At 52.0% G+C, this 22,653-nt stretch overlaps 1 protein-coding gene across 2 annotated transcripts in view; it reads right to left on the bottom strand.

The window, feature by feature from the left end:
* Nucleotides 1–22,653, bottom strand: part of TG (thyroglobulin) — a 105,751-nt gene that overhangs the window by 40,151 nt on the left and 42,947 nt on the right. For both annotated transcript variants that reach the window (XM_078614420.1, XM_078614429.1), the window contains exons 30-37: nucleotides 21,620–21,757; nucleotides 20,544–20,732; nucleotides 17,455–17,566; nucleotides 6,957–7,036; nucleotides 5,795–5,938; nucleotides 5,087–5,152; nucleotides 4,737–4,883; nucleotides 464–634 (exon numbers count right to left, since the gene is read on the bottom strand). In XM_078614420.1, coding sequence (XP_078470546.1) covers nucleotides 464–634; nucleotides 4,737–4,883; nucleotides 5,087–5,152; nucleotides 5,795–5,938; nucleotides 6,957–7,036; nucleotides 17,455–17,566; nucleotides 20,544–20,732; nucleotides 21,620–21,757 — 1,047 coding nt within the window. The remainder of the gene's footprint in view (nucleotides 1–463; nucleotides 635–4,736; nucleotides 4,884–5,086; nucleotides 5,153–5,794; nucleotides 5,939–6,956; nucleotides 7,037–17,454; nucleotides 17,567–20,543; nucleotides 20,733–21,619; nucleotides 21,758–22,653) is intronic.

Raw genomic sequence — 22,653 nt, 5'->3', positions numbered from 1 at the left:
GGAAAAAATCCTCCTGTTCCGTTCCTTAAATAGGGATAGATGTGATGACATCACTTGTGAGCCCTTCACGTGCGAAGGGGGAGGGGGGGATTATTGAATGCATATAAATGTGTCCATCATCTTGACACGTAGAATAGACTTTACACTTTCCCGGAAAGAATTCGGAAGGTGGTAAGGTGTTCAAACACCAAATAGACACCGATCACAAGGCATCAAGTCTGCATTCCCCATACAGCATGCTTGTGGTAAAACAATTACCAGCTTGTGTGGGGCATGCAGACTTGATGCTACACATCAAGCAACTCCTGGTGCCACGGAGTGGATCACCAGGCTCAACAAAGCATTTCTATGTTTTGCCATTTGTTTTTTTAAACGCCAAACGCAAGTAGAATAAGACGGAAGAAGACGACGTAGGGAGACGCAGAATGAATAAGAGGAAGGAATAAGAGGAAGGAAGAGCCACCTTTCTTGCGGTAGAGTCGGGCGGGCGGCTCGAGCACGCCGAGGTGGCAGTGGCGGCCCCCCCGGGCGCCGTGGCCGCTGCAGGCGAGCGTCTCGGCGTGCAGCACGCAGCGCGTGCGCTCCCCCAGGTGACGAACCCCCACGGACGCACACCACGGGCTCTGCTGGCACGCTGCGAGGAGGGACACAGCGACGGCGACCGTCAGGCTGGCGCTGCGGGCGACCCACATGCACCGACACAGCGTCGTCGGTTCCAGTTGGATTGTACGTGCGTACGTTGAACTTCTTCTGCGCCGTACGTAGCCGTCCGTGCTAATCGGAGGTGCGCGGGAAGGACAACAAACTAAACGCAAGAAAGATTGAGCGTTGGGTGGTTGATCATTGTCTGCTGACAGGTCTGGACATTCCACATGTCTATGGCAAGAGAAAGTCAAAAACGATTCTAACCGCATATCGCGACTGTGATCGTTATGAAAGGTAAAGGTGCAACCCTGCAATTCCTGGCTCAAAACATTGGTACAGTAGAAAGGCCCCCAATAGAGGGAGCTCTAGAGAGCCCCTATAAAGGGTATTTGGCCTACTCTTTAACACTGGCCGGACATCTTGGAAGAGGTAGGAATACTATACTTTACACGTGACCTGACCATCAACAATCCATTTATATCTCAATATCAATAAAAGTCGTAGTTATATCTTTTGCAATGAAATATAAACAATTCTCAAAGGATGAAACTTTCACTCCACAATGTGCATGCAAGCCCACTCGCTGATCTTCACAGTTTGAACAATGTCATGCACTTGTAAATGTTCCCTTTATGACGTGTTCTTTTTTCTGACTCTGTTCCTTGGGATGTATGTATGTTGAACTTCTTTTGTACCGTACGTAGCCAACCGTGTTGATCGGAGGTGCGGGGTAAGGACAACAAACTTAACACACAAAACAGTTCTAAAGAAATTCGTTTTCAATCCAGATTTAAAAGTGCATACCTCCAGTGTCTTCACTACAAATTAACTCTTCTGTGTAATAACTGGGCTATTCTGACTGTCACTGCGCTAACGAGCATTCCATCCGATGACCTTAAACCAGGACAAGCTGCGTGCCTCTAAAAAAAACCTCGCACAGCCCCACACACATCACACAATTGCTTCAGGGCAATTCCTCACCACACCTGACAGCCAAAGACAAAAAAAACTGTATAATACACAACCCACTGCTTAGCTAAATATATTCAAGAAACATCGCATGGAAACTATGAAGCAGGCATGAAAGGGTAGAGACGCACGTAATGCCTCTCCACGGGGAAGACATTACCGGGCTCGCTTTCCTCCACCACCACGACGATGATGACGATGGGAGCACAAATTGTACGCAGCGGTGCGATGCCGCGATGGCACCTGGGTGGGAGTGCCTGGGCCGCTCGCAGTGGCGCGCGCTCAGACATGAATCACTCTCTCCCCGGGCCCTCCGACCTCCTTCCGGCCAGCAGCCGGCAGGAATGTGGCATCTCCGATTGCCTGCACGGCCGCCAGCTCACCCGCCCGCCCGCTCCCTAGCTCGCCGCCCGCCCGCCCGCTGTCACGGACGGCGTAACGTAAGAACTGTACGGCAAGTGCTTCCATTTATCACAATTTGCCTGAGAGCAATTGTGAAGTTTGCCTCGTGCCACGAGACAGAGAGAGGGATGGAGACGGCATTGGGCGTTCCGAAAATAGGAACCGTGGCAGTGTCCTGCCTCGCAACCGCGCGGCCTGAAATATGTGTTTGCGTTCGCAACTCGGACGGGCTTTGATTGAGTATAATATTTAGATAGCTGCACGGTCCGCGAGAGACGGTACCAACCGCCGTCAATGATCGAGTCATTTGTTTATCTTTTCTATAACGTGCACATGTCAGGGTTAGGCAAATACTCCGAGGGATCTACTTTGGAGCCTAAATGCAACGTAAATAAAACGCGACGTTGAATTATATCCCGTTTATTTTAAAATCACATTTGTCTGACTCGGAGTGTGTGCCCTGAGCATTCTTTTTGGTTTTAGCAAACAATATTGGAATCTTGGCACGGCGCCCACAAGGCCACGTCTGACAGTGGCGGGTGGGGGGGGCTCGGCATTGTTGCGTCAACAGAGCGGAGTGCAGATTCAAGAGCACGGGAAGCCGACGGGTGCCATCTCCGCTGCGCCCGCTGGCGCCGCTTTCAAAACCTTTCACGAGTCGCAGACAACGGCTCGCCGCTGCCCCACAATTCTCCTCCGGCTCCTCCGGTGACGTCAGGCCGATGATAAATGGCAGTGATTAAGATTTTAAGATTGGCGCTAGAAAAATAATTAAAATTCCCCACCCCCCCCCCCAAACAAAAAATTCGGTCAGAGTTTTAGAAGTTGAAAGGGGGGTGCCGTGGAGATTGAAATCATCAACGTGGGGCGCAAAAATGGGTTGCAGATCAGTGAGGATAAACAAACATGCGATGGAAAGGTTTGGGAAGTGGCGTACGGCGAGCGATCTGTGTCCCCCGCGGTGGTGTCAGCCCTCGCTCAACTAAAAAATACACAATGACACCTGCCAAAAAAAAGTCCCGAGCACTTCCTGCAAAAGCCTCGATATATTTTTCTGTTCCTCGGCGCACTCGGAGCGTGCAGAGCCCCCCCCCCCCCAGGCTGCACTGCGTCTTCTCTTCTCCCTTTGTGTTCTGGCTCCAGCAATCTTGACAAATGAATCCATCCACCGGCGAGCATATGGCAACGATTGGAGAGAATTTTTCGTTGCTTTTAGAAAATGTATATCGGGTTATCCGCCGGCGCGCGCAATCACGGGGGACCGCGTCTCAGCGTTAACGATATTCTTCACGCGGGGTCCGTGACGATCGCAGGACTACGGGGAAGGACGACGTGGCTCTGACGCAGCCACGACATCGCCCGCGCCGAACGGAGATGAACCTTCGGATACGGAGAAATGTAAACAGAAAACATCCTCCGCGTGTGCGTGTGTGCGTGTGCGTGCGCTTGTGTGTGTGTGCGTGTGTGTGTGCTTGTGTGTGTGCCCCACAGCGCCAGTCACTCCACACCTGCAGACAGCCCCCACACTGATGCGGGTATGGAGGAAACCGGCCATCATTGAACGTGTGGCTACGGCATCAGACAATCTGAGATGGACTCATGGGGGGGGGGAACAAATCTAAGTGATATTTTGCTCAAATGAGTATTGATACAGTGCTCATCCCCTGACAAAGTGGTACCTATTTTATAGACCCCCAAAAGAATGGTGGGCAGAGTCAACCTCAAACCGGGATGTGAGCCGCTCACTCTGCCGCTGAGCCACCAGATTGTAGAAGATGTCAAACTCTGCAGTGCCACTTAAGAATCAGAATATTGAAAGTATTGCCGGGCTAGGGCACACATAGCCTAAGATGTTATGGTCCTGCTGAAGATAACCATCCTAAATTCGAATATAAATAATAATCACCATCGTTGTCAACATCTCTGCTCTATCCACTGATGGATGAAATGTAACCCCATGTCATCACGTCCCATCACGGTCACGCAGGATGGTCTCAACGACATTACTCACGGTGATGTGAGGATTGGTTTGTAAGGAGATATAAAGGCATAGACAGAATTTGCAAAAATATTAACCGTCACCGATTCTCTGATGCCATCGCAATGACATCAAACAGGAGTGCATGCTGCAGACTCCCCGACTCCCATTCAGAATGCACAGGTAAGGGAAAAAGCGTTGCAGAGCACACACACACAGAGGGGGACATGGGAGGTGATGAAATGGACAGAGCTAGGGAAAGGAGAGAAATAAATCAACTCACTCACACACTCCCAAGCCCACTGACTCACTCACCTGCTCACTCGCCCACTCATTCGCCTACTCAATCATTCAACTGTGCCCTCACCCATCCAGGCAATCCCTCATCTACCCACTCACTCACTCACCCACTCGCCAAGCCACTTCCTCACCGGCTTGCTCACTTATTAGACCACTCACTCAGTGACCTGCTCCCTCACTCACCCACTCACTCACCTATCCGCTCGCTCTCTAACTCACCTACCCACTCGCTCGCTCACCAACTCACTCATCTACCCACTCATTCACCTACACCCTCACCGACAGCACAGGGTTGAAGAGGAAGGTTCTGGGGAGAGAGATGTGAAAGCAGAGAAAGAGGAGTGGGGGGGGGACCCGGCAGAGAGTCGCGTGGGAGAGCGTGCTCAAACGGCGGCCACCAACAGAGGCGCAGCGGATTTGGTGGCCCACTGGCGGGCCTTACCTGCCAGGCACCACTCGTCGGACGGCGGCGCTGCTTGCGGAGATCCCCCGGCTCCGGGCCCCAAGAGAACGACGACGTCAAAGGCCGAGATGGTCGGGTCGACCGCGGCCGTGGAGACGTCCAGGCAGTGGAAGCCGTCGGCGGCGCCTGCGGGGTCCGAGCGCGAGAGGTTTGCGGAGCGTAGAGACGGACTCGAGCGGTAGCGGCTCGATCGCGCGACGGAGTGCGCCGCCGCGGACCTCCGGCACGAGCGTTGGCCGCGACCGACGAAATCGTGGAAGTGTTAGGGGCCAACCAAGAACGTGAGCAAGCAGCGGCCCAGTGGCTGCTCGCCGTGCCAAGCGCAGTACCTTTGGTCGGAGCTGGAGGAAGACTCACTGCAGGGCAGAGCTGTGCAGCCTGGGGGCTGGAACGTGCTGAGGGTGACACGATCATGATGAACGGCTAAAACGACGGCTGAAACACCGATGAATTAGAACACGTTCTGACTCTCGTGTGAGCATAAAATGAATCAATCAAACGTTCACGCACACGGTGGTCTCCCATCCAAGCAGTGTCCAGGCTTAATCCTGCTTAGCTTCCAAGTCCCGACAGAATCGAGCGCGTCCCAGGAAATTTGGTGGTGAGGCATTCTGTGCGTGTCACCGGGTGCCAATGGCTATGCATGCCGGTAATCCAGCACCGTGGATGCAGCGAGCGTTGGTGGATCACACAGACACACACTCGTGAATCTCCATACTTACCTGTGGGCATCAAGCTCACAATCTCCTGACTTGCCAGGTTATGGCAATACAGCAAGTGGGTTAATTTATATCCGAACAAGCATTGAGTGTTACCCTCTCCATCCGCGCGTGCTCTCTGCTTTCCTCCCACGTATATGAACCCTTGTGTACTGAGTCGGCCAAACATTCCAATATAGCACCAAAGATCCTGGGCAATTATCGATGCCAGTTGTGATTACATTCCCACTTCTCTCCCTCTCTCAGAGTGCACGGGAACTGTGCGCACAAACAAACAGTAAAAGATGACGATGGTGACTGCAGAGTAAAGTGAATTACCCTGCGCCCTGTACCATCCGAACAGGGAGCTCGCGGTGTCCACCCCGGGAGGGGGGCACCCAAACGTGGCGCCCACCGGCGACTCGCGGCCGCAGAGTTGCACGCCAGGGCCCGTGTGCGTCGCACACTGCAGCAGCGCCTCCCCTGCGGCAGGCGCACACAGCAGCACGCAGTGTCACACACAGCAGCACGTGGTGTCACACACGTCACACGTGGTGTCACACACAGCAGCACGTGGTGTCACACACAGCAGCACGTGGTGTCACACACAGCAGCACGTGGTGTCACACACAGCAGCACGCGGCGTCACGCACAGCGGTGCGTGGCGTCCAAGCACCACACGGCCTCCCCGCCTGGCCTGGTAAACGGTAAAACTTGAAGGTTGAGGCGTTGCAATTGGGGTCCCGCGGTGGCGAGATGTGAACAACCTCGCCTGGTATACAGGAGGTCGTGTGTTCGATCTTGACCCTGATGCCTGCATATTTGGAGTTTGCATGTTCTGCTCCACGGTTGCTTCGAGTTTTCTCCGGGTCCTTTGGTTTTTCCCTCCATAGAATGTTTGGCTGCTATACATTTCCACGTGATAAGCCACTTCATTAGCTATCATTCGTGGCCTTACCTGGTAAAATAAGAAAAATGTGTTCAGTTTTAGTTTAGTTCAATTGCTTGCTCGTGTCGCTTATGGGGGAAAGGTTCTCCGCTAGCGGGGGATCTGGAGAGCCTCCCGATAGCCCCTCGAGGAGGGATTTGGTCTCTGATCTTCCAGGCTGCCAGACTACTTGGAAGGGGGCTCCGTATCTTACAAAGAAGGGCCTTAAAGATGCAATGCGCGACATCAAGATTAGTTAAAGACGTGTACGGGCTTTGAAATAATATTCTGCTTTCCCAGACATATTTCCCCATTGTTTTAGCGGAACATCCATAAATGGATAACCTTGCATAATTAACACGCAGCATCTCCGCATAATTTGCCAACCGGAAATTCCGCGCGATCGGTTTCTGCCGTACGCCTGGAGACATCCCCAGAATCAATCTCGGGCCGAGTGCGGCTCTCGGCACTGCCGCTGCGCCGCCGCTTCCTCCCTTCGCCTCCTCGCCGCGCACTTCTCCGTCACCCTTGACCCCGAGCCGGCGTGGGTGCCCCCCGCGTGGGGAGTCGTACCACTCGAGAGCGAGCTCCGCAGGAAGGCGAAGCCCTCGCAGCACGGGTCCTCGTCGCACGTCCGCTCGCACCGCGAGAACCTGCCGGGCAAACACGCGCCCTTACCCACAGTGCCCTCCGCATGCTTTGTGGTTGAACCGCGTGTTGTCCGTCACACGGTATGGTGATGTCAGTCGATGTCAGATTGTCAGTTGCCAGCAAAGTGGAGCGACACGCTGTGTCGAACAAATTGTGCAAAGAAACGATGCACGATGCATGCTGAGAATTACACTGAGAGACGGGAAGACGATCAGAGGGATCTGACAGCAATAACGAATTGGGACATCGTACTGACTGCAAAGAAAGGTGAGAAGGCTTGCGCAGGACGCATCACTCGAAGGGACGATGGCCAGTTAATGGAGTGTGCGAGACAGACTGTGGCAAAGCGGGACCATGAGAGGCGGCACTTTCGTGGGGAGGCATTCATCCAGCAGTGGATAGATTATGGCTGATGATGATGATGAATAATGTAATTGAATACATCGTGCAAACACAATACCCGCTTTCGTCTCCCCAGCGCTGACGTCACACACTGCACCGGGTTTTCATTTAAGGCTGATTTGACCTAGAGCAGCCTCAGGACCGGTTCAAAAATTCACCACTGTTATTTGTTGCGAGCGGGAATTGAACTCGGGTGGCACAGTGATTAGCGCACGGTGCGCTAATCACTGTGCCACCGCTCCATACAATTGTAAGACAAAGATCCCCCCGATAGCCTTAACAAACTGTTGGGGCAAGTGCTGTTAGCGAGCACCTATGAAGGCCTGAACGGCACACGAGGTGTGGGTGGCCAGCACCACGCCCGGCCGCCTTTGTCTTCCTAGTGCTGATGTTTTTAGGCACTGCACCAGGTACTAATTTGAGGCTGAGTCGACCTAGGCGAGGCCGAGGACCGGTTCAGATAATCGTCACTGGTGTTGGCCGTAAGCGGGAATCGAACCCGGGTCGCCAGGTTCGTAGCGCAGCATAGCGCAAACCGCTACACTACAGCTCCCCACAATTGTAAACACACACACACAATCACAATCAGACACAATTACATGTCAGTTGGCTGCGAGCAGAAAGCTGCAGCAGCCACAATTAGCTGTTCTGTTTTGTTAAAGCAGTTTAAACGAATGACTTTGTGCCAAACGCAACATCGACCCTGATGGATTGCCTTTACTTTGTCATTTTGCCAAAGAAACAATGTTGGTACAAAGTACTGTATCCAGTTTATGTTTTAAAAAATAAAGTTTATGAACACTGAGTTTACCCCTCAAATTGTAATAATAGTAACAGGCATCTTGTTAAACAAAATATTCTATACTCGATATTTAACAGCACACACCGTTAATAATTTCCCCATGTATCGATTCAACAAAACAGTTTGTGATTTAAAAACATGTGAGAGCGACCTCCTCTCACTGAGCCAGTTTGTGGAAATTCCTCATTCCTCTGGCAGGGGCTGCGTCTATCCATAGTACTGTCGACTTCCCCACAAAGTGGCACTCATTTACCCAACCCGGATGGATGATGGGCAGAGGCGACCCACAATGAGGAATTGCGAGCGTGCGAGTGCGCGCCATGCCGCCTTACACGCAGGGTCGAGCAAGGGGAGTGAACGATTAGCATTCAGAAGGGTGTCAGGCCTTGACCGTGAGCGTAGAGCAAGAACCAAGCTGGTCGTGATGCATTCCATCTGTCCGCACGTCGGCTGCGATAAAAACCGCGGCCCGAGGGCTGGTAATGAATCGGCGCGCGTACAAGCGCTCGTTTGTAGTTGGCGCACAAAGAGCCAGAGGCGCTCCCGCGTGTGAACACGGACGGAGTGAGCACACACGCACACGCACGCACACACACATTCACGCACACACACATGCACGCACACATGCACACATGCATGCACGCGAGCACACATGCATGCACACACACATGCACGCGAGCACGCACACATACATGCACGCGAGCACACATGCACGCACACACGCATGCACGCACACACGCATGCACGCGCGTGCAGCTCCACGCGCGGTCCAGACGGACAGACGGGCGTGCGGTGATCGCAAGCGAAAATCCGCCGAGTTACCATGAGGAGGTAAATGTGCAGCCCAGCAATTTCTTGATTACACCGCTGCAGGCGGAAAGCCACCCACGAAAGAGAGAGAAAAAGGCCTTTCAGAGGGTTATTGCCATAATCATCGTCAGCAGCCATGGTCAATCCACTGGTGGACGAAGGCCACGCCAAGCTACCCCACACCTAGCACCTGCACACGAACTTACATCCTCTCGGGGATTATCAGCTTGCGTGCAGGTGTGGAAGTACAGTACCCACACTTCACCCCACCTAGCACGACCTGCTGATTGACGAATGGTGGCATGCCCATTCATACTCCTTGTGTGGATAGAGGTCGAGTGGGGGGGAGGGGGGGGTAGGTGGGAGGTGGGGGGAGCGGGATTGTTGCCGGGTGGTGGCGGCCACGCTGCCGCACGTGGCTGCATGTCACCGCGCACGGTGGCGGCGGCAGCGAGAGTTGGTGGATCAGGTCACAAGTGTCGTGAAACTCCCTTCCCATGGGCGTCGAGGTGCCACATACCCCGGCTCGCCAGGAGAAGGCGGTACAGCAAGCGGACTTATCGCCACCTGTTTCCATCTGTACGGGGATAGAGCGTTGCCCTCTCGTGTGCGTGGGGTTTCCTCCAGGCACCAGGTTTCCTCCCACGTGTACAATAAAACACCCATCGTGAACTGGCTAAAACAGCTTGAAATAAAACCCAGTGCAGGATCCTCCTGCAAAAAGCGTCGTACAACTCATCGCGTCTCTCCTGCACAATTATTACTATGGGAAGAAATCTGCACTTTCGTTTCAGCTTCCGCGCAGGGAGATGGAATGGAACCGGCGAGCTCTGGATCGCAAGTCCAGGGCGCTCACCATTCCACCACTGCAGCAGCAACTAAGTTACCATAACAAAGCACAAACACTCGTCCTAGCAGAAACGTTTTAGCCAGTGCAAGAGCACAACAATTTACAGAAGATACTGTTACGCGTTTAGCATCTGAGAAACCATTATTCATTCTGTTGGTATAGTAACCGAATTAAAATACTCATCAGAATGTAAATAGAGCTCACACTGAGAGAAGATGAAATACCATTACAGATGTTTGGCTTCTCTGAGCCACTTCCGCAGACAAGGGATGGTAATAATCACGTTTATTGAGTTACAACTTGACCTCATCAACGAGCGGCCGCTGAAACCATCTTACATTCCACACAGACGAATGAAAGCCTCACAATCCTCACGGTGAACAGGTGGCGGGGATGGCAGAGGGCTCTCCGTGCCGACAATCACAGCGCCCTGCATGAGGAATCACAGGCTGCCCTGCTGTAATGGCCAGCACACTGGACTTGAAATCCAGAGGTCACCGGTTCGATTCGATCTCGCAGTGAGGCGGTTAAATAACGCTGCAGGTTTCCTGAATCTGCCACCACCGCTGTGCGCCCAGCGGTATACATCTATACGGCGCAGGTAGGCGATCGGCAGGTAGTAGCGTGTGGTGGGGTAAAGCGTGGGTACTCCCCAGGTGTTTCAATGCGTACGGCTAGCGTCTAAGAGTAGGCTAAAATAGCAAACTCGTGGAATGAGAAATTAATTGTAGGTTCAGTAGACAGACGCAGAATGCGACGGCTCACGGCGTGACACGCGCGCGGAGATATTATCTCGAATAATTATTAAAGCAAGCAAAAAATTAACACGTAGGCTTTCACGACCAATATCATCCATAATAGAGGTTTTTGGGGTTAGATCGCATAAATATATAAATGTGTCGTTAAACCCGTCACCACCATCTCCGCCTCTATTTAAGGAACGAAACAGGTGGACTTCTCCACAAATCTGGCTGTCGCCTGATGAAGCTCGTTGTAATTACTGGCGAAACGTCGTACTCAGATTGTAAATGTTGAGGCTTGGCTCTCCAACACACTGGTGTGCTGTACTAGTGACGAATTGGCCACGTTCTGTTTACGTGACAACCCTTACTAGTTGGCTGTGTCGGGTGGTGGCGGGTTTAACGACACATTTATATATTTAGGCGATCTGACCCAAAAAAAAACTATTATGCAAGCAAACGTGTTCACGGACTACTTCCGCCACCCCGGCATTGACCATCTCTGGGCAGAGCCGCTGTGGAGCGTGACAGCGGCCACGAGGTACGACGAACCACAGCGGCACGGCCCAGCGGCTCGAGCGTGAGATGCGCCCGCCGCGGGCACGAGGGCCAAGGCAAACAGGCTGCTGCAGCCAGCACGGCGCAGCGAGACAACTTGGATGTGAACTGCTGGTGAGAGCGATGGAATTCGCAGTGAAAATAAACAGCGTCGATCCCCGAGACGGCTCTCGATGCGCGCTTCAGTCCCTGGCGTCTGCTCATGTTCCAGGTAGCAGCCAGAATGGAGCTTTCATTTTTCACTTAGGCTCTCTGCCTTCTGGGTTTGTACATTTTGCTGCGTATATATTTATGTACAGTGGGATGGAGTTGTGTAGAGTGGTTAGCGAGCTGTGCTATGAACCACTGGCGTGCTACTGGTGTGGCACTGAGAGCAAGGAAGGGGAAATTTCCTCCAGATATTTGGCAATCCATTACCATTCCAACTATATTAGGTAATGAGGGATGAGTTGGGAAAACGTTTAGTTTTATAGATATATAAAGGGTGCAATAAAAAATAGTTTGGAAATATTGATTGCTCTTGTGTAAAATCATGTCCAGCCCTGTACCAATCCACTGCTGGATGAAGGCCTCCCTCTGCTGGGTCGGTGATAGTGGTCATTTGATCATATTTCACTGTGCTGATCAGTGCGGGTTGGTGACGGAAGAGGCCAGGATGGGTTCAAATATCACTCATCACTGATGTTGGCAGTTGCGGCGAGGTTCAGAGCGTGGTGCGTTAACGGTGCATGCATTTTTCTCCAGCTGTAGGTTTCCTTTTCATCTCTTTCTTGAGTGTTCATCAATTTGTTCATCATCCATGCGTCCATCTGTCAACCAAACCGTAAGTATAAATTTTACGAAATACTCAATCAATAGAGAGAAGTTAAAGCCACTTGAACTGCAATCAAGATGCTTGTGGTTCTACGCATATAATGACTAAATAATGTGCCACTAAACTTGTGATATTTTATCACGTCACGATGGGATAATTGGTAACAAATGCACGCACCGTATTCTTGAGCATTATCCCAAGAAGGCAATCATCGTCCAGGGTGGTTTAGTGAACTTGTGAACATTTCGCTCAAAACGCCGTATATATATATTTTTCCTGATTCCAAAACGCATCCTAAATTCTACCTTTGCTTTTTACCTGTCCGCCGTTCTCTCCTCACTTTTTTGCACCCTCGAATATTCATTTATTCCATTGTTGAATCAACATCGAGCGCTACCAAGAGTTCAACTCATATTTGCGTTGGAGGAATTTTCCACTTTCCACATCGCGCGTGGGGTTGGGGCACGCTTGGCGCGCGGCAGCCCCCGCTCCCAGTCAGAACAAGAAGTAGCTGGCCCCAGACGGAATTCCTCCCTCCCACCAGGCCGCCGATTTTGCCAGAGGGCAGGCCAGAGCCCGGAATGTCTGAGCTCCGCGCGGGCGATCATCTGCCCCCGCTCGCTGCTCGCTCTTAAAAGCGCAGCGATGCCCAGCGGGGGTGGGCGGTCAAAATGGGCACTTTTACCAGAGGCCTCGCACAGAAGAGGGCCCCACAATGGGGCTGTGGGATGGGGGAGCGAGGGGCCTCGCGTGGCCTCGCGTGGCCTCCGAGCTCCTCTGGGGGGCCCCGATAGGCCAGGACGAGCATCGCTGCGGCGTCCCAGCACGTCTCGTCTAGACGCTTGTTAGCCGGCAAATGGCTTCAGCTGATGTGCGGCAGATCGCTTCAATGCCTCAGGTTGAGTCTGCGATTCCAACCGCTCACACGGTGGTTCATGACTGCGTCGGCGATGATCCCGTCGCTGGTTGGGCAACGGATCCCAGGGTTTTCCTTGAATTTCAGGTACAATAAATAATAATAAAACACAAGAGGGTAATCAGAGGGCACTGGTTGAGAGAGAGTGTGCCCAGAGTTTACATCCTTGCCATTAAGAATGGTCAGCGCTGTTTGTATGATGCCGGACAAGATGATGGCGGAATTTGGCAAGGGAATAAAAAACACACTTTTTTTAAACCACAAACTGCCGCGCCGACGCGCCGCCACGCTTGTTGAATCGCCCATTGTGGCACGGAACCGTTTCTAAAAGTCTGCCCACTGCTCAGAACGTGATAAATTGTAGCCTTTGTCTGCCCTGCAGTGATGATCATTACTGTCCCTTGCTTCATGTGTAAATCAGATCATCTCCATGTGCCATTGCGCTCCAGATTTTGCGTTGCAGCCCCAACGTTTCGGAACAACCTTGTTTCTTCCCTTACAAAAAATATCTTTCAACAGAAGAATAGGGCCAGATACAGCAGCCACATTTGGAACTGCGATTTGAAACCCTGAGTCTTACTCATGGTGTTGATAGTTAAATTATAAAGCAAAACGTAATCGAAAGACCGTATCGTGTTGGTGTCGTCTTGGCTTGTTGTTTTGTTTTTATGAAACTTGCTGACCCACCCCTACTGGACAACTGTGAAAAAGAGCTTCACGGCTCCAGTCTTAACAAGGATTCTGATTCTGGCTCCCCTGGCATCCTCCCAAACGATGGGATTGAGTATTGAGGGGCGCCTGGTTCTGCGTGCACTGCGCGGGTTTTCTGCTGCCGTGTCGTATTTTCTTTCGCTCAAATCGTGGTTGCTGAGCACTGGCTCAAAGGCTGAGGACGTGAAGCGGTACAGCAACATGCAGCAGCGCTGTACAACATTCAAGAACTTTGTAGGGGAGGCGATGGGAGGACATTTTCAAAGTTGAGCAGTGTGGTGGTTGAACACAGGGTGGATAAGTTGCAACAGTCAGCGCCTATGTGAATTGGTGAGTGCCGTATCGCTCTCCAATGGTTGTACCGCGTCTGATTTAGCCGCGAGATTCTTCAGAAAATTAATTGAGCATCAAGAACCAGCATTAGCAGCAGCAGCAACTGGAAGCGCTTTATGACGGAGGGAGCGACTTAATTCCGTTTCGGGGGTAGCTCCCAGCACGTAGATCGAAACGTCAGACATCGCGCCGAACAAAAACCGGCAGTACAACTGGAAAACACGTCGGTGGGTTTAATGTAATCGTTCGCAGAGATAATCTAGGTGGAGCGGGAGACCGGGTCACGTGCAACACAGATGTGGAGCCGAGGCTTGTTTTCAAAAGCGGCTTTTTGTTGTCATTGTTTCTGAAGGCGTCACCGGAGCGCACACAACCAAACACAGGCTGCGGGTGCAGCAGGTATCTACGAAGCCAAACAATCATCGCCTCAGTCATTTCCTGCCCCGGCACATGCCGACAGCCCAGCAGGACGCACGGCCGCGTTCAATGAAACGCAAGTGAATGTTCGTGAGTGCGCACGAAGGTCCATCCATACCCCTTGAACAAATCAACTCGCTCGGAATGTGCCGGGAATCGTCAAAGAGCTCGGAAGCGAAAGTGGCAGACCAACCGTGCGTCGCGGGTGTTATAGGCCGTGAGGCTACGTGGTGCTGTCCCTCTGTGCCCACCACATCAACGCTGCACGCCTTCACCAACCCGCAACTGACCAGCGTGGTGGACTATGGTCAAATAACGCGCACGACCCACGTGCAGAGGCCCTCGTCAGCCATGTGCGAAAAGGAAAATGGAATTGGGAAAAAAAATATTTGGAAGCATTTTAAGCCTCTCGTGCGTGAATTATGGAAAGCCAAACCAAAATTGTAATCATATTTTTTGGTTTAATGCGATTTTAGCAGTTAACGGGAGACCTCACATGTGCTTAAAATGCTCCATAATTTCACAGTAATTTGAGAAATCGCAGCAGTCAACCAGGGAGGATGCGTGAGAGGGTAAAATCTGCGGCTAATGATATGCAAGTAAATTAGCGGTAGAGTGACATTAGGTCAGAGGGCCAAATTATGTCTAAGCGTTTGAGTAACACCCACGGCAGTCATCGCACACTGCCTGTGGGCCTGAGTGACCTTTGAACAATTCTGTAAAAAGTCTGCGCAAGCAATTTGGTTGAAATAGTCTGACCTTTACAAATAGGGCCACGTGGCCCACACTGCCCACATATCTGGTTGCAATAAGCTGGAATTAAAATGCAGAGTCTCCATGCCACCCACGACTAAAAGCACTTTCTGTTTTGAAAGTACTTTTTTTGAAGGCTGTTTATTTATTTTACACATCTTATAAGACTAGGCGATCATGAACACACTTTCCGTCACAGATGGGCATGGTCTGCTAGCAGCATGTGGTCTCAGCCAATTAAATTATTTTTTTCTAATTTGGCCAATTGGATCATGACGCTGGCACACATGGCCTACTCGCTCCCGAATAGCATCACGGGATCTTGAGCATCCATTGTGACGCAGGTGGCATGAACTGTGTTCTCTGGACTATAAGACGCTCCGGACAGTAAGACGCAACCCAAACTTGTGTCAATAAAAGTTTTACAATTAAAGTTACACACAAACACAGCTACCGGAATATATTATGCCACCCCTCCAATATTTTCTTTGAAATACAGGGGAAAAAAGTGCACCTAAAATAATCTCTAGATTACAGTATTTAATATTAATGTCACTGCGGTATTAACCAGGGTGGCCGCTTGATTCCAACCGCAGAATCTCTGCAACGGGCAGCAAAGGCGCTACCGGCTCGGTGTGCCGCCGCCAAAAACCATAAAGTTTGTTTGCACTGCACCCAACGCGAACAACTTTCAATAAAATCGAGAATAAAGTGTGTTGACAAAGAAAACAAAAACAACCCCAAGTGCTCGCGTATCAAAGCAGCATGAGGGGAGCAATCTCTGCGCTAGAGCCACTTGCCCCGGTGTCCCGCTCAGCGTCCCCGCGCTTCGCTGCGAATGTAAATGCGTTTCCCCGCCGCGCCCCGGCGCTCGCTCGCGCGCCGTACGTTCACGCGAAGGGCCCCGCCGATTGTACCGGGGGTCGGCTGCGTGCGCCGCACGCTTGATTTAGTGTAGCTAAGGAGCGCCGCTCGGGGTTGCAAATGGTCCAGTGCTCGCTGCCTGGATACAGCGGCATGGACGGCGCATATCAATGCTCGCAGCGAGAAAATCACTCCGGCTTCCGCTGATGTGTTCAAACCAAGTGCTGCATACACATCCCATTGAGCCTCCTGCGTTATTGCATTTGGAGTTGGGGCAGAAGCACAAAGAGCAAAAAAAAAAACTCGACACGTTCGTCAATAACACTCTGGCCTTATTAGAAAAAAATATATATAATAGACGACGTTTGGTGAAAAGGTCCTTCTTCATTGCTCGAGCCATTGCCTGTTTAATAAGTGGCTGCCACCAAATCACGCGGAATGCGCCAAATATCATCTGATCTCAGAAGCTAAGCAGGATTGTCTGGACGGTGCTTTCATGGGTGACCGCCATCCACACCCGGTTGTCACAGGGGTTTTAAATTATCTTACAGGGAGAGGAGGCCCTGGATCTTTAGGAAACAAAAAAAAGCGAGCGTCTCTCAGCAATCAAAGCCGTTTAATTAGCCATACGCAACTCCGCATGGCAGGTCGCCCTTGTGCAGCCTGAGCGCAGCGCGGCTACTCAACGCACATCACAGCAATCGTGAGCATTTGCAGGCAGCAAGCGAGTGTACAGTTCATTGGGTAACGTGGTGCCTTGCCAAGTCTCCATTCATGAGACCCCTAGCCCTGATATGACCCCATTCAGCACCCCCCCTCCCCCCCCAGGCATTCAGGCTGCATTGCTCCTCGGAGCTGTGCGAGGTGGCACAGGGTGGAGTCGCTGTGGAGCGATCTGAGCACTGTGCCATGAACCCAACGACCCGAGTTCAATTACCGGCCACGGTCAACATCGGTGCCGATTGTCACCTGAATCGATCACGGGTCTTCCCAAGGGAACCTGGGGTGATGGGTAAACATCGGCAACTGGAGAGACAAAGGCGGCCGGGCACAGTGCTGGCCACACTCGCCAAGAGATTGAAAGCTAATTTCTTCAGAACTGCTTTTTGTGTTTAGTTTGTTGTCCTTCCCCCGTTTCTCCGATTAGCACGGCTGGCAACATACAGTGCGTAAGAAGTTCAACGTACATACGTATAACAGCACTTGCCCCCAAAAGTCTATGTCTATCGAGGGAACTTTGTCTTTGTGTTGGCGACAGGGGGAAAAGTGGTAGTGCAGTAGTTCAGTAGTGTGGGCCGTCATGACAAGTGCTGTCTAAAAAATCGTGAGAGTATGCTGAGAGTATGCTGCGCCTCCCCGAGGTTGACTCAGATGAGTGCCTTGTGCGATGTCCTAACGTCAGCATTGAGTTGGAGTGGGGTGGGGGGCGCGGGGGCGGGGGGGCTCTCACCCGTCAAAGAGAGCCATGCCGGTGAGGTTGGCAACGCTACGGAGCAGGACGCCGACCTCGCTGCGGAAAGCCGTGCGGCGGTACAGGCGTCGCACCGGCCCCTCGGCACCGTCTGGGAAATCACAACAACAATAATGTTAATAGCGATTTATCATCATGTCTAAACGTGTCGTTCTTTTGGTATTCACGCCATTCTGACAGCGCAAGGCTATCGCGCGGGAGGGCGCTACGTGCCACGCGCGCTACGTGCCACGTGCACGCACAGTCCGCAGCGGTTGCCCAGGAGGGGGCGGTGTTGCCATGCGTGATCCCAATTTCAGAGATTTGCGGTGAAAATGATCGAATTTGGGTCATGACGCTGGCAAACAACGGCCTACGCGCTTCGAATTACGTCGGGGCGGATCTTTAATGTCCGCCGTGAAGCAGGCGGCGCATGTTTTATGATTAACAACCCGGGTGGCCGCTGCGTTAGAATCGGCGTACCTCAGCGACGGGCGGTAAACGGGGATGTCAGTTGAATGCGATTCACGACAACTGAGTGCTTGCCAGTGAACGCCAATGCCTCCTTCGTTCTCTGGATTTCGTCAGATCGGGAGTTTGGCCTGCCACGTTGACGAGTGCATGCGGAGGTTGGCCAGAGAGCCAGTGGACGGCTGCAGCGGTGGCCTCCTCACGAATGTCCGAAACGCTGCTGCCGGCGGAAGATGGAAGAGGGCAGTTGCGTTGCCGTGTGGCCCTACGCGGCGCGGCTCGCGTTGAATGCGGTTGAAAAGCAAAGCGGTGCGACTCGTCCGCAGACTTTCTCCGAAACCGACTCGCACGCAATGCGGCTGCACGGAGCGCGGACAGGAAATTTTAGGAAAGTGCCAGGAATGTCGTAAACTCTGTGAAAACCTTCATTAGGCACTGATATCACAAAGTCGCCACGTGCGAGCTCGGCCCGTGATGGATACACAAGGATATCGCTTTACGAGGTTGTAAATTGAAAGCAGGCGCTTTGGCCGAGCGGGTTAATTTAGTGTATCCGGAGTGTGGACGGAGCGCGGCTCTCGTCTGGCGTGAATAAGGAGTCACGACAGTTCGGCTCTCGCGTGGCGCGGACCTCTCTTCTTCCCGCACCCACAGATCTGCCATTCCGAGCGATTGAGCGACGGCAATATAACGTCGGCGGTGCCCTCGAATGTGGAACGCTCCGCAGAGTGGCTGCCGTAGGGCGCTGGAGGTACGCGGGAGAGCGGCCCCTGCGGCCGTGATTTATCAAACAATGTCCCAAATTGTTTGGGAACATTTTAAGCTGGGGCTTAATGGTGCGTGTAAAGGAAAGGATGTGTGTATGTGAGCGTGTGCGTGCACACGCGTGCGTGTGTGCAGTGCTGGTTGTGATTAGCCCTGCGGGTGCAATGTGCCTGCGCAATACCGTGCCCGTGAATTACGTTATTCCCTTTGTGTTTCGTGCTATGACTTCTTCTGTTCATTATCCACAGCAGCCGTGATCAATCCAAAGCAACAATTCATAGAACAACTGCACATGAGCTGATTTCATCGCTCCATCTCTGCAGAGGATGTTGAGCATGCAGCTCTGCAGGCTTCTTCACGCCCTTCTCAGCTTTTGTTACATTGTATCCATCGTCGTCCATTTTTGTGATCCATACGTCACAGCGCGTACAGCGGTATGATTTTCATTCTCAAGTTCAGTTTTACGAAAGCACTTTTCACTCGTCAAAATATATATTTGTTCATCCATAACAATGAATAATAATCTCAAGCGGTAACACACAGCGCAGCGTTCGCTCGCTCTCGTAGACAGAGAGAAGACGACTCAGAACCACGATCGGGAAGGCAGCAGCAGCGACGCGGTGAGGAACGGCACCGAATACCCCTCCACACTCTGCGATCCTCGATACATTGAGGCGTCACGTGCGGGAAGAAACCGGAGCACCTGAAGAAGCCCACGCGTGTGAGCGCTGCGCATGGCCGCGCACGGATGCCTGGTTGCTCAGCAGGATATTTACACGGAGGGAAAACCTCGCACAGACGCCGGCAAGGACCGGCGCCAGCTGAGTTCCCAAACACGTTTGCAGCTAAGCCCTGGCCTGATTTATGTAATCGCCAAGAATTTGGTGTTCATAAAAAAATTACAAGCATTTAGAAAACCCTATTAAACGATGTGGAGGGAACAATAATCGTGGCAGAGTTATGGGGATTATTTCTTTCACACCCGAAATTTTTCTAAAACTTCTAAATAAAACGCAGGTGCTTGTGATGTGCACGGGTTAGGCGACGTCACGACGCGCCGTGACGCGGGCGCACTCCGAGCGAGACCGGGGCCGTGCACAGCTGACGGAAATGCCCGCCACATACCCCGTTACGCCAGACGGCAACATTCCTATACGCTACCAAATTTAACCGTGCTTTGGTCGTGTTTACCGACTTTGTTTTGACCGCGCTCCACGCAGACTTGTCGTGATTTTGTTATGGGTGGGGTTGGCGCACCGGACTCAGACGCTAGAAAAATAAGTTTAATCCCCGGTCAATATGCACAAGACTGGTGGGGCAATCATTATTTTACACTGATCTGGACCGCCTCAACCCAAGATGGGTACCTGGTGTGATACTCGTGAGTAAATATCGTCACCATGGCGACGACGGTCGCAGCACACCTCCACCGGACACCATTCCCTTCGATGGCCCTGAGCCCATCCGGCATCAATGTCCAGAATACAGCGGCCTTCTTCACGGTCCTCGATGAGCTTCCCCTTGCTTAGTTATCTGCCTCTCGTCCCACTCTGCTGCCCTCCCCTCCAGCAGCCAAGGCTCTCTCATCGACAACCCCCAGTCAACCCTAGCTCTCAGGGCGAGGTCACTCATTCTCTTCTGCTGCCCCCAAAGGGTCTGGAACGCCCTTCCCCCCGGCCGTGCCGGGCCCAAGACCTTCCATTTTGTTCCCTCTCACCTGACAGCCCCCCCCCCCACCCCCTCTGTCTCTCTGTAAAGAACAAACATGCGCACAGCGGTCGCGTTTCGTCGCTCTGTGAGTCCACGTGGCGTTGTCCGCTGTTGCTCGTCATAGTCCGTGCGAGCCGCCTCACCTCGCTTCCGGTAGAGCGTCCCGTCGAGCCGGGGCAGCAGGCTGGCGCAGGAGGGCGCGCGCGCGGGCCAGTCCAGCAGCTGCTGGCTCGTGCCGCAGCTCTGCGTGTCCGGGTAGAGGAGGCACTCGAGCCAGCCGGCCGGGCCGTCTCCCACCGTGGCGGCCTTGCACAGCGCATCCCCCCGGCACCCTGCGGACGCGTCGAGCGATGACGGAGACTCAGCGTGAGTGGCGTGACACATTGATCAGTTAACATCATCAAAATCATCAACATCATCATCATCTATCTGTCCTTTCTATCAGCTCATGAGTGACAACGGGGTTCTCTTCCTTTAGCCACTGTCACCGCTTCGCTCATTAGCAATACTTGATCATCCACGCCTTTTACTGTTCGAAAAAGCAGGCCGTCGTGTGTGCCAGCGCCACGGTCCAAATATTGTCTTCTAAATTACTTCAAATTTATGAATTGGGAACCCACATCGTAACATTGTGCTCCACTGGCAGACTCATGCGCACACGCTGGCCGGGGATGCGTTCACCTTGTGCCGAACGGGGGCAGCTGCCACCGTGGAGGGAGTCTGTAGATTTACTGTGCGGAAGCAGGGCCACATTTGCTCATCGGCTAATAAAACCATCAGATTTTGTATGCCCTCCCTGAGGCCCTCCATTCCATATTGAAGTAGCAGCTGAATGTAATCGTTTAAATAGTTTCGTTGAGAACGATGGGAGCGCAGCCATCGCAAACATTTTTGTCTTTGAATCACGATGACGCCATTCACGACTTTGCCACAGCTGACGCTCGAAAGAAAAACAATTGTAGGAAGTAATGAGTGTAGTGAGTGAGTTACGATTGATGAATTTACCTTGAGTCGAATACAATTGTTGATTTTACACATAAATAAATATATTTAACGACTTCATAATTTGTTTTGCAATATGTAAAACATACTTGGGCCTCCTATTAGCCTTAGGCCCCTCACAACATTGATCTAGCCCTGCATGGGAGGCGTGGCATGACCATGAAGTGATGATGGTGATGGCAATCCCGCTGGTGAATGTATTTTTTGCCGGGCTTACTTCTGAGGCACCACGAGGTGGCCTGCTGCGGTGAGAAGGCCCTCCGGAAAAGCCAGAAGTTCTGCTGCGCCACGCGCATCTCTGGCTGCAGCGTCACCTCCTCCGGCCGCAGGGTCGAGAACCGTCCCGACACATCGGCTGCTCGCGACCATCGGGACGGCAGGGGCAAGGGAACCCACGGGAATTTGACGTGCATCCTCTTCTGTTGACATACTCGTACGAGCAATGATCACCCGAAATCTATGTTGATGTTTCTGTGTCTCATAGTTTACAATTCATTATTGTTTTAAATACAATTCAATTGTCCAAACCAACTTTTGTTTCTGGAAATAATTCTATATTATGTCTATTGTTTTTTTGAATTGTTTTTGATCCCTTCTATCACGCAATTGTTTTTGTTTTCATTTTTTTTATTGGCATCATCGTTGTTGTGCTTTGGTATTTTACGTTTTGGCATTTTGTCATTTTGGTGACCCAGGTCAGTTTCGCGAATGAGAATTATCCTCCCCCTGGTCTCTTGAGTTCTCTAAACAATCTTAAAGGTTGTGAGTTCAAAATCTTGATTGGGGGTTTGACTCAGCCATCATCCCTATGGAATCGATATGATGAGTACCACTTTGTGTAGGGATATGAATCAAAGCCGACTTTGTGATAGAAAAAAACTACAACTTAGCACACGATGGTAGAGCTCAACAAAACGAGACACAGTGACACTGCGACAGGGGATCCTGTGTCCGATGACGTTCACCCTTTAAAACTACGAACACACTCCAGCTCACTGTCCTGCGCAGTGGGGACTTTGCGGGTGGACACGCGGCTATTTTTGCAAGACATTTCACGTGCTCTACATTCTAAACTGCGAAAATCCCCACAAAAAACTTGTATTTGTCAGCGATGTTAGGGAAGCTGAGCATTTATGGACCGTCGCATCCAGCAACTGTGATCTTCCAGGACTTCCTGGAGGCCCAGGGCAAATTGCCCCGTTTTACCACGACTTTTGGTGGCCCCGTTGGTAAGCTCGACAACATGTTCAA

This window comes from Lampetra planeri, chromosome 2, assembly GCF_965212315.1.
Source record: "Lampetra planeri chromosome 2, kcLamPlan1.2.h2, whole genome shotgun sequence".
Taxonomy (NCBI): Eukaryota; Metazoa; Chordata; class Hyperoartia; order Petromyzontiformes; family Petromyzontidae; genus Lampetra; species Lampetra planeri.
The sequence above is the reverse complement of the archived record's forward strand: the minus strand, read 5'-3'. Positions and strand labels throughout refer to the sequence as shown.